Raw genomic sequence first — 12,648 nt, 5'->3', positions numbered from 1 at the left:
AATTACTAAGCGTCTTCTCACCATTCTGTCTTCCCTACAGAGTAGACCCTCCCCTCTTTGCTCTCCCGGGTTGCCATCCATGAGTGTGTGTGTGTGTGTGTGTGTGTGTGTGTGTGTGTGTGTGTGTGTGTGTGTGTGTAACTACTTAAGCAGAGAAATAAGAACTCAGTAAGAATGGCTGGGGCAATCCTACTCAGGGAGATCTTGGTATGAAAATTTAACAAGTCTAAGTCATATATTATGGATTATGTCACATAGAACAATTTCCAAGTAATTAGACTTACTATGTACTTGATCTTCAAGTCATGCCTCCCTCCATATCCCCTTTTGGAATGATTTAAATGTCATGATGTGATATGTGTGGACCCCATGGAGTTTGTTAAGACAGCACCTCAAAGGACCAAATCCTCCCTGGAGAGTGAACAATCTTCGTCTGCTGAAAAGAGTTATTATGAAATGAACTACGAAAAACTTCCATTACAAATAATTGTTTTTACTTAGAAACTCATAAAGATTGAACTCTATTCTCCTATAACTGGGGCATGTTTTGTGACTTTAAGAATACTGGACTTACTCTCTTGAGATAGAAAGTCATCAGGCAATACTGTTTCATGCCGGCATGCAGTAGGCAAACATCTGTTCTGAACCACTGTGTTTTGGGCAGAGACCTGGTTTGAGATATCAATTTATGGGTTAGCAGCACATGTAATGGGCTTCCGTGGTGGCTCAGACAGTAAAGAAATCACCTGCAATGCAGAAGACCTAGGTTTGATCCCTGGCTTGGGAAGATCCCCTGGGGGAGGGCACGGCAACCCACTCCAATATTCTTGCCTGGAGAATCTCCATGGACAGAGGAGCCTGGCGGGCTACATACAGTCCATGGGGCCGCAAAGAATTGGACACAATTGAGCAGCAAAGCACAACAGCACAAGCATATATAATGTACTGTAACCACTGAGACTGATGAGGTCCACAGAAAGTAGATAGAAAATAGATATGAAGAATCAACCCTGAAAAATGCCAGTGTTTTTAGATATGGGAAATGATGAGGAGCCACCAGGAATGTAGAAGGGCCACCAGGAGAGCAAAATATCAGTGTTCAGGTGGGCAGTTCATCTCTCCACACTAGTCTTCACTTCTTATACTTGTACAGACTCCTAAAGTCAGGTAGAGAGTGAGAGTCCAGAACCTTCTCACTTTTTCCTTGTAGATACCCGAGTCCTGGACATGCAGACATCCCTACACATGCGCATGGTCCTCTGAATTCCCAGGAAGATGCTGGAGCCTTTCAGAGCCACCTGTATCCATCTCATTGCTCAGCTTTTCCTCTGAAGTTTTTTGGTCAGAGAGTTTGGCACCATATCTTCATGAGTAATGCCTGTTATCAGTACCTCCGACAGCTGTGATGCTTAATAAGTGCCTCTCACTATTTTCCATAAACACTCTATTCTATAAATGCACAATGAGAAGGATGAGCCAGGTCAAACACAATCTTGCAAATAGGTATTATAAGTAATCTAGAGAGGATTTAAAGCCTACAGTAGGATGTCCATAGGTTCTCTGCCAACATTCGAGTCTTTTATAACTCTGAGCTAATGGCCTAGTTTTCTAGGATTTCCAAAACCTAACCACCACATAAATAATAGAAATTTATTATCTCACAGTCCTAAGGGTTTGTAGGCAAAGATAAAGGTGTTGACGGGTTTGGTTTCTTCTGAGGCCACTCTTCCTGGTTTCTAGATGACTGTCTTCTCCCTAAGTCTTCACAAGGTCTTCCTTCTGTCTATGTCTATATTCTATCTCCTTTCAAGGACATTGGTCACTTCAAATTAGGGCCACTATAAATACCTCACATTAATATAATTACCTCCATAAATCTTATCTCTGAAAAGTCACATTTATATGCACTCTGGGGCCATGGTTTCTATATATTAACTTTGAGGGGACACAACTCAGTATAAAGTAGCTAATTACTCACTTTTCAGACAATGAAATGTTACCACATGGTGTGCATGATTAATAGCCACAAATCAACTTGCTGAATATTGGCTTTCAGGTATATGACTTGACAATTAAGAATTATCATCTCTTTTGGAATATGGCTCAGGATTGTATTGCCCCAGTTTTTACCTTCCTACTAATAAAGACCTCAGTATAAAAGTAAAAACATTAACTGGAGCAGATTGGCAATTGTGTAAAATCCCTCCGAGGGCTTTCAGACTGCCTTAATCATTAATGAATTTAATAAAAATTGGTTACATGCTGAAGATAATTCTTCAAAAAATTATTTGATAATATTTAGTGTTTTTTGAGCAAGGTAAAGTTATCAAGATAGTTGTTGGTGAACTTAGGCTTCAAATGAGTCAATAGTATAACCTGTGATCCTTGAGAAAAAGGATTTTGTCAGTTGAGCTCACATTCCCAGAGGCCTGGTTCCTAGAGGCATTTTCTAAACGGTGACCATAAAAATGGAATCTGAGCAGAAAGCTACAGTCTTGTTGGATGGAAGTATTCAAAAATGGAGATATGGAGTTTAAGAGGGCTAGGAATTGAGTTGTGGGGGTATTTGGAAAAGGAAAGATCTGTAGATAAGGAGCCCCCAAAATTTGTGCAAAAGTTTTTGTGAGGTATTTCTTAATCCTAAAGCACATGAATGTTAAAGCCTAACAGGGAACAGTTGTTGAGGGACTGAGAGGTGAGACGAGCTGAGCATAACTGGACAGATATTTCAGACGCTGCAAAATGTCTAGAGGAAGTTGAAGTTATAATCTAGCCAACCTGGAGAGATCTTCATAAAGATTTTTATATATGTGCAAAAATGACATCCAAGGAGTAAGAGTAACAATAAAATAGACCCATATTAACAAACCTAAAGACCCTGATGCTGGGAGGGATTGGGGACAGGAGGAGAAGGGGACGACAGAGAATGAGATGACTGGATGGCATCACCAACTCGATGGACATGAGTTTGAGTAAGCTCCAGGAGTTGGTGATGGACAGGGAGGCCTGGCATGCTGTGATTCATGGGGTCACAAAGAGTCGGACACGACTGAGTGACTGAACTGAACTGAACTGAACTGAACTGAACAAACCTAAAATCAAGACCCAAGAGAAACAAGGTGATCTCCAACAAATGTAATTGTTTGTTCATGGGAAAAGCACAAAAACTTCAATAATCTTTATAGAAGTATAATATAATTGATAGCTTCTACAATGTATAATTTAATCATTGAAAATCAAGAAGAAATGATCAATGCTCAAGAGATACATTAGTCGACAGTAGAGGTCCCAGACATAATACAGATAGTGAAGTTACAAATAAAGTTACCAAATAACTATAATTTATATCAAAGAAATGGGGAACAAAGATAGCAAAAATGAAAAATATAATGTTTCACTGAAGAATTAGAGTCTACAAAAAGAATCCGTTATCTATTCTGAAACAGCAATATGTATTATCTTAAAGTAAGAAATCATTAGATAGATTTAACAGATGACTGCCCCCAACAGCAAGCAGGACCAATGAACTTGCTGCTGCTGCTGCTGCTGCTAAGTCACTTCAGTCGTGTCCAACTCTGTGCAACCCCATAGACGGCAGCCCACCAGGCTCCCCCGTCCCTGGGATTCTCCAGGCAAGAGCACTGGCGTAGGTTGCCATTTCCTTCTCTAATGCATGAAAATGAAAAATGAAAGTGAAGTCGCTCAGTCGTGTCCGACTCTTAGCGACCCCATTGGACTACAGCCTATCAGGCTCCTCCATCCATGGCATTTTCCAGGCAAGAGTACTGGAGTGGGATGCCATTGCCTTCTCCGACCAATGAACTTACATGAAGATTAATAAGAAACTAACAAGCAATAGCATTAAAAGTAATGAAAACTGGAGCTGAGTCTGAAAGACATATGGGAATATGGTAAAAATTCTAACATATACTAATGAAGAAAAAGATAAAATAGGAATAAAACAAATTTTGAATATTATTTCTGAGAATTGCCAATTCTACATTTTCTATTCCAATTTCTCCACTTAAGTGTTGTTTCATGGTATTTTCACCATTTCCATTTTCCAGCTTCTTTTACTTACCCATCAGATTCTTGTATTCCCCAATTTTTCCAGTCCATAATTTTTCTTGTCTCTACATGATCAGATTGTTTATAAACCTTAATTTAACTGTTTCATATTATAGATTTTCTATTTTTAAAACTATACTTTCAAAAACTTTCTATTTCTTCGTTATATAGTTAATATATGCTCATCATACTTGGACTTAAAAATTCAGATTAAGAAAATATTTTCTTTACGTGAATTTACTCTCAAAACTGCATATTATATGAATGGCATTAGTGATCTTTTTTCATTTAATATGAATTTATTAAAAATATTACAAGTCAATACATATATGATAAAGGTTGATTTTTAAGAATATATTCTTTTGAATGCATGTTCCATACAAGTACATATTTTATCTATCTCCTAATAGTAGAAACCTTGGATGTTTCCAATCTTTTAGCTACTAGAAGTACTGCTACAACAAGGCATCTTTGCTCACATAATTATGTCCTCAGATGAATTATTTAAATTGAAATTATTGGATTGAAACTAACAGCATTCATCTCTTTGTATCAAATTTCCCTGAAGAAAGATATAAGGCTTCAGGCTCCTATGAACACACAATAGTATTACCTATTTTCTTAAGGCTTTCCCATAAAAAGAGAATAAAATTGAACATCAATATTAATTACAGATAATTGTATCTCTTTTTAAATTTAACATTTATTATTTATATTTTTCATATGAATGATGATAATTTGGAAAATTAATTTTAAAGTGTTCTGAAGATGTTTAAAGAGCTGCTTAAATTTTGTGTTCTATTCAAGCTTTTGTTTTTCTACTTCAAACTCTTGAAACACTTCAAAAACTTAGTTGTTAAACAGCTTTAACTTAGTTGTTAAAAAGTTTTAATTACTTGAAAGAGATACAGTTAAAAAACGAAAGCTTGACAATGAATACTGAAATTTAACTGAAAGGCAGTTTGTTTTATAAGAAAGTTTTCTTACCTCCCTTCTTTTTTCTTTCTTTCTTTTTCTTACAATTGTGAATACATTATCATGTAGTTTTACCAAACTTCTTTTCTGTTAGATAATTGTGACGCTGTGTTTTCACTAATGATTCAGAAAAATGAGCACAACTTCCTCCAAAAAGCTCTAAATTGATGAATTCATCAGTATAGTTTTTATACTTCATTGTAACTTTATATTTAAACACACAAGTACATTCCATACAAACTATAACAGACAAGCCTCAGTCACATTCTCAATCATTCCATATTCTTATTTTGACAGCTAGAATAAAGGTTTTGAGTCCACAGCAATATAGCAGTCATAAAAGTAGTCAAAAAAAAGTCCATACCAATATAAAAGTCAGAAAACATAGTAGACTCTGTCTAAATTCATTGTGTTTCATGGATAAATCAAGATTTAGTTCCCTGGGACTTAACCGATGTGGCAGACACCCTTCTTTCACTTCCTCACATCTGTCAGTCTGAGCTCTCTGGAATCTTCATCCACTTATCCCATCTCAGCCCTCCATGTGACTAACTGGTCTAACACGGTTGGTTTCACTGAGTAAAACACAACAGCACCTCACCTCATGTAACTTTGCGTGCCTCTTGCTTCCTGGGCCAAGGTTTTCCTTTACCCCTGGAGAAAGTCACACTGGACTCCTTGGTGGTCATGATGTGCATATAACCTATAAGGTAGGATAATTAATACCCCATGGAGTGAAACACACATTTATGAATGAGAGAATCAAGCAATTAAGTTATTCACTTATCTATTCTTGGATGGACTGTTCTAAGACACAAATTTCATAAGGCTTCTCACAAGACAATCCCATGAGGTAGGACAACTAAGTTGTTTCTAAAACTGAGAAGTAATGCCGGCATCAATCAGTAAAGCACCCTTGAACCTCCTCTCCCTACTCTTTTGTCTCACTCCTCCTTTTCCTAGTTTATCTTTCAATGTTGGTGCTTCCCTGGTTGCTCAGACAGTAAGGAATCTGTCTGCAATGTGGGAGACCTGGGTTTGATCCCTGGGTCGGGAAGATCTCATGGAGAAGGGGATGGCTATCCACTGCAGTATTCTTGCCTGGAGAATTCCATGGACAGAGGAGCCTGGTGGGCTACAGTTCATGGGGTCACAGAGTGGGAAATGATTGAGCGACTAACACTTTCTTACATACATAAGCTTTTATTTGGGGGGAACCCAGGATAATGGAGTCACTAAAGTTGCAAAAATCTAGTGGCAGAGAGAATCCAGCCTAAGATGTAAGGGTATTCTCTGTTTTTGGAGAGGCAAAAACTCTGTTCTTCTGGTCCCATTGAAACAGAAGGGAAAGGAAGACAGGTAAGAAAACATTGTTGGTCAGATGCATGTATATCCTGGGTTTCCTGTTCTGGCTTGAAATCACAGACAGGGGGCTGTTGGATACAATGATAATAAATATCAAAATATATGAGTATTTCCCTAACATTTCCCATTAGTATCTCTGGCTGGAGAACAATGTGCAAAGCAACTGCATAAAAACATAACATAAGGTTGAGCAAGGAGAGATAAGCGCTCAAGAACTGTTGTGTCTGGATCCAGGAGCAGTAAGACAGCTTTCCTGGACCCTTGCTGCCTCTGGCAAGGACTTAAATAATTCTACCTGCCTCCTGAGAAATCTAGTCAAGAAGCAGACATGGAACAACGGACTGGTTCCAAATTGGGAAAGGAGTATGTCAAGGCTGTATTTTGTCACCTTGCTTATTTAACTTATATGCAGAGTACATCATGCAAAATGCTGGACTAGATGAAGCACAAACTGGAATCAAGATTGCAGGGAGAAATATCAATAACCTCAGATATGCAGATGACACCACCCTTATGGCAGAAAGCGAAGAGGAACTTAAGAGCTCTTGATGAAAGTGAAAGAAGGGAGTAAAAACACTGGCTTAAAACTCAACATTCAGAAAACTAAGATCATGGCATCCGGTCCTATCACTTCAAGGCCAATACATGGGGAAACAATGGGAACAGTGAGAGACTTTATTTTCTTTGGCTCTAAAATCATAGCAGCCATGAAATTAAAAGACATTTGCTCCTTGGAAGAAGAGCTATGACCAACCTAGACAGCATATTAAAAAGAGGAGAAAGGTCTTCTTTGCAGTCAAAGGTCCATCTAGTCAAAGCTATGGTTTTTCCAGTAGTCATGTCTGGATGTGAGAGTTGGACCGTAAAAAAAGCTGAGTGCCTAAGAATTATTGCTTTTGAATTATGGTGCTGGAGAAGACTCTTGAGAGTCTCTTGGACAGCAAGGAGATCAAACCAATCAATCCAAAGGAAATCAACCCTGAATATTCATTGGAAGGACTGATGCTGAAACTGAAGCTCTCATAGTTTGGCCATCTGATGTGAAGAGCTGACTCAATGGAAAAGACCCTTATACTGGGAAAGATTGAAGGCATGAGAAGGAAGTGACAGAGCATGAGACGGTTGGATGGCATCATCAATTCAACGGACATGAGTTTGAGCAAACTCCAGGAGATAGTGAAGGACAGGGAAGCCTGTTGTGCTGCAGTTCGCGTGGTTGCAGAGAGTTGGACACGACTGAGCAACTAAACAACAACTACATCTTCCCTTCTTATCTCTCAGGTCCATCACTACCACTCTAACCTGTGTGTATTTCTCCAGGCCATCCTCTAGCCAGCATTTCTTGCCTGGACTAATCAGCTTTTAAGCTGATTTCTCTGATACCAGTTTGGATACCTCAAATCCTTGCTTCATACAGCCCTAGAATCAGCCTAAATTAAGGTCTGTCTACTTGATATTTTCATACTTACAACCCTTTAATGGCTTCACATTTCACACAGGACATATTTCTGGATCAATAGCTTGGAATATGAGTGTTTCCCTGCTGCTTTGTCTCCAACCTTGCTCCTCATTAATCCTTGCTTTGTGTTTTTCTGTCAAAAAACCCTGACCTTTGGAGTTTCCCCCACCCCATACATGTCGCTTACTCCCTTTGGGCTTTTGCTCCTTCCACTCATTAGACAGAATACATGTTTCTGCCATGCCACCTCATGCTTCTGGTTAACTCTCACTCCTTCTTTAAGATAATCTTCTCCTGGAAGTCTTTCTTAGCCACTCTCACCCTAAGAAAGTTATACTTTCCTGAGCTACATTAGCTCTACCCTCTGCAGAGCTCAGTAACTTATTTAGTGTGTGGTAAGGTTAATTTCATTTATATATCAGTTGTTATCCCCACTAGATAATGAATAAAGTCATAGTAGAGAATGTATTCTTTTCATGGTTTCATTTCCAGACCTAACAGCACAAATGTGTGTGTGAGTATACACACACGTGAAAATGAATTTTAACAATTTTGACTTGTATTTATTCCTGTATTTTTAACTATTCATTACCTCTTTAGAGAATTAAGATTGCAAAGTAAAGACATTATGAGTCATTGACTTCATAAATTATTTTGCATCAGGTAAAAGGCTAAATTTTATAATTTATGCTTCTTTCTAGTACAGTGGGAAATCTAATTTGCTACTGTCTTATTTATAGATTATAGGTCTTATTCTTTAAAGATATGCTAAGCTTATGCTGTAGATGATATTGATAGCATTTGTTCAGCTCTTACTATGTGTCATGGATTCTGATAAGCGTTTTGCATATAGTATTTTCTCTTCACAACACACCCGTGAGCTTAGTATCAGTGAACTTTTTGCACATATTAAAACTAAACTTCAAAGAATTTAGGTAAGTTGCACACTTAGCAACTGAAAGACCTTTGTAAAAACCAAGCTCTAGCTGAACTCAAAACATGCGTATTTTTAAACCTTTTTTTGGCCGTGGATAAAATGCCTTCATAACAGATATCCTTAAAAAGGGCTGTTTTATAAGAGAGAAGTTAACATGTTTTCATCTTCAAAAACATTTTTCACAAAAAATCTTATTTTAAAATTTGAATAATTCCTTTATATACAGTTTAAATATTTAGAAGGTTTAATTAAGTATGTAATTTGAGGAAAGAGGTGAAAAACAAACAAACAAAAAGCCTCTCTATATATCCTTTTCCATTACTTCTTAACTATTTTCTATCACTTCATAATTGTTAGAATTTTATGCTTGATTAAAATGGCTATTTAACTTACTCAAATATCAACTTAAAATCAAATGATTTCTGATAAGTTATAGCTCCAGTATCCCTAGTCAACTAATCTTCACAATTACAATATGTTCTTATTTGCTAGGGTGTTTTCTCCAAATTTTGATCATTTCCCATAAGAGACAAGGTCATTTGGTCATTTCCCATGACCAAGACAATGAGGAAAAAACAGAGTTCTTTCAAGGACTTTGTTACTTCCATTCTGCTCTCTTCTCTCACTTCCACAATCCATGGATTGCCACCCACACTCCACAAGTAGAGAAAAAACTAACTGAGAAAGCTCTGGTATGTCTATATATTTATTAGCACAACATCATTTGGTGTTTTCCTGTTGCTGTTAATTGCATCACAATTATATTCTTAATTCTCTTTCCCCTGAAGCCATGGTTCATGCTCTTCTTCATTTAAGTTGGTTATGCCTTAGAAAACATCACTATCATGGGAATATAAAGAAATATTTCAAGTGTAAACCAATTTTTGAAAGAGACAATAGTTGCTGAACTTAAAATGTTTAACTACTATGTTATTAATCTCTCCCAACTCCTTTATCTTAAATATTCTACAAATACCTTGCTTTATTCCATAATATTTTGTCTGTAAGTTCCAATTACAGAACAAAAAATATACACACTTATTTCCTCTTATTCAGGATATTTCACATAACCACATTAAAAGTATATACACTGTGCAGTTATGTGGAAACTATTTTCATTTTCTTGTGCAGCACTAGCTTCACTACCAGAGCCAGAAATGTAGACTGGGCCTTCTTGGATGACAGTCTTAGGAACATTTGAAGAAGATGAAGAAAATGCCCTAAAGCATGTTTTGATATCTGTGTAGTTATTGGATGAGATGACTTCTTAGGGGAATTTAAACTCAGTCTTTTTATTATTCTTTAAGTTTTTCGTCAACTTCTCTCTTTGTGAAGCATTCTCTTCAGAGCAGCTTTGACCTCTCTATTCCTCAGACTATAGATCAGCGGGTTGAGCATGGGATTGAAAAGGCTATGAAACAGCAAAAGGTACTTTTTCCCTTCCTTAGAGTCCCCATGTCGGGGCCCAACATACATGATAATGGCTATGCCATAAAAGAGCCCAAACACACAGAGGTGGGATGAGCAAGTAGAGAAGGCTTTCTGGCGCCCTTCTCCTGACCGGATCTTTAGGATGGCACATAGAATATGAATATAAGATACCACAATTGAGGAGAATGGTCCCACCAGCACAGACACTGCCCCAGCCAAAACCATGGTCTCATTAATGTGGGTATCTGCACAGGCCAGCTTGAGAACAGCTATGATCTCACAGAAAAAGTGATTAACTTGCTGGGGCCCACAGAAGGGTAATGGTAGGAGTAACAGCAGGTGGACTAGGGCTAGGAGGACTCCAAAAACCCAAGAAGTCACTGCCAGGGTGATGCAGACTCTCCAGCTCATGATGACTGAATATCGGAGGGGGTGGCAGATGGCCACATACCGATCATAGGACATCACCACCAGGAGAAGACACTCGGTGTGGGCAAAACTCAAGAAGAGAAAGGTCTGTGTGATGCAGCCAGCAAAGGAGACGGGCTTGGCTGCACTCAGGAGGTTGACCAGCATCTGGGGCACCGTGCTGCAGGCATAGGCCATGTCAACGATGGCCAGGTGTGAGAGGAAGAAGTACATGGGGGTGTGCAGTCTGGAGTCCAGTGAGATGAGCCCCAGGATGACCCCGTTCCCCAGCAGGGTGAGGACATAGAACAGGGAGAAGAGCCCAAAGAGGAGCATCTGAGTCTTTGTGTCAAGGGGAAACCCCAGTAGGATGAATTCAGTGACAGATGTCTGATTTCTCTCCATTTCCCTGTGAAAGAGACAATGAACCTTGCCAAATCGGAATGTCCAAGGGAAGAGTTTTAACATGCTGAATCTTTGTCCGTCGCTGTTTATTCCCTAATAAAACATCTTCAATGATATTTTTGCCCTATTAGTCATTTAATAAATGAAAACTATGCATGCCACATGAGACAGAAGGAAACATTTTCACCGTGGTATGCTAAATGCTAGTATTTGGAAGTCCTAGTATTCTGTTATAGTAGTCAATAAATCTTTATTCCCAAACCAACTTTTGTCACAGCTCAAAATACATTAATGCTTAGGTTGCCTTCATCGCAGTGGAGTTTTTCTCAGTCTGTGCTGATTATATCAGAGGTTTCCCCGTGTGTGCTGCTGTGTACATATATACATGTGTGTAAATTTGCACTACTGTCTTCACAGCTATACATGAAGGAAGGAAGAAGAACGAGGAACATGTCAGTGATTCGTCTATCAGGTTGTCTCACAAATTTGTGCCTTTCATAAGTGACTTACTTGTGGGCTTGTGATCTTTACTGATAGCATAACACAATTAATTTGAGAGCATGGTGAGCAGTTTGTTACAACTTCAGTTAGATTTAAAGTAGAGATCTTTGTCTTTCGATTTTTGTACCCACAATGGGTATTCTGATCACATTGTCTCATGATCCTTACATTACCCCTGTTGCCCCTCTTATATTCTATATATTTATATTCTATATCTTTAAGTATGTTTACACACATACACATATATACACAGACATATACACCACATTCATGTTTATACATATGCATGTGTTTATATATATACACATACATATATCTATATTTATCTATACTTGAGTTTTTCCCAATATTTTCACCATATCCTACAGTAAAACATCTGCTGGGAACATATATGCATAAATATATATATGTATATATATACAGACATATATACATTTTGAATCTCCACTATGTGCAGTGTACTTGGTATTTTCTTTTCTATATTATTCCATTCTATTTCATTAGTAAAATTGCTGGTTGAATGATTTCATGATGGGTTGTAACCTAGGATTTAAAAAATATTGGTCTATATCCAAGACTAGAGCTAAAGCCCTAACTGTAGAGCCATCGTCACAGAATCTTTTATATATATTTATACCTTCTTAACTCTAATGTAAAAGTTATTATTTATCCGGAATCTTTAGTTTGTTGTGGCTTATCAAATTTTTAAAAATCATTTCACAATAGAGTAGGTTTGAACCACTGTAACTTTTAAACCACTGTCTGTTTTCTTGCTTGTCTGACTCTACAGACTTCGTCAGTCCAGAATCCATCCAAATTTCACTAAAATATGAATCTAAAAAAATTCCTAATTCAGTTCTTCTCTATAAATCCCCATTAAAATTTTCTGATAAGTTAATGTTTGAAAGGCTTCATAAACAAAAGTTGATAAACTTTCACCCTGCTTCAAAGGGAGAATCAAAATTCATAGTAGAAATTACTGGGAGATGATGACTTTGTCTTATTAAGAAGTAACTTTATAACAATTAGAATCACCTCCTTGAAAACTGGTTGTTATACTAGGGCTGAACTTCATGTCAGTGAATACTTTAAATCAAAG

General features: G+C 37.7%; 1 protein-coding gene across 1 annotated transcript; it reads right to left on the bottom strand.

Annotated features, from left to right (window-relative positions):
- Nucleotides 1–10,118: 10,118 nt before the first annotated feature.
- On the bottom strand, nucleotides 10,119–11,048 carry LOC122437983 (olfactory receptor 2A25). The gene has a single exon (XM_043462447.1). The coding sequence runs from the start codon at nucleotides 11,046–11,048 to the stop codon at nucleotides 10,119–10,121; it is 930 nt and encodes a 309-aa protein (XP_043318382.1).
- Between the last annotated feature and the right edge of the window lie 1,600 nt (nucleotides 11,049–12,648).

This window comes from Cervus canadensis, chromosome 3 (genome assembly GCF_019320065.1).
Source record: "Cervus canadensis isolate Bull #8, Minnesota chromosome 3, ASM1932006v1, whole genome shotgun sequence".
NCBI classification, from domain to species: Eukaryota; Metazoa; Chordata; class Mammalia; order Artiodactyla; family Cervidae; genus Cervus; species Cervus canadensis.
The sequence above is the reverse complement of the archived record's forward strand: the minus strand, read 5'-3'. Positions and strand labels throughout refer to the sequence as shown.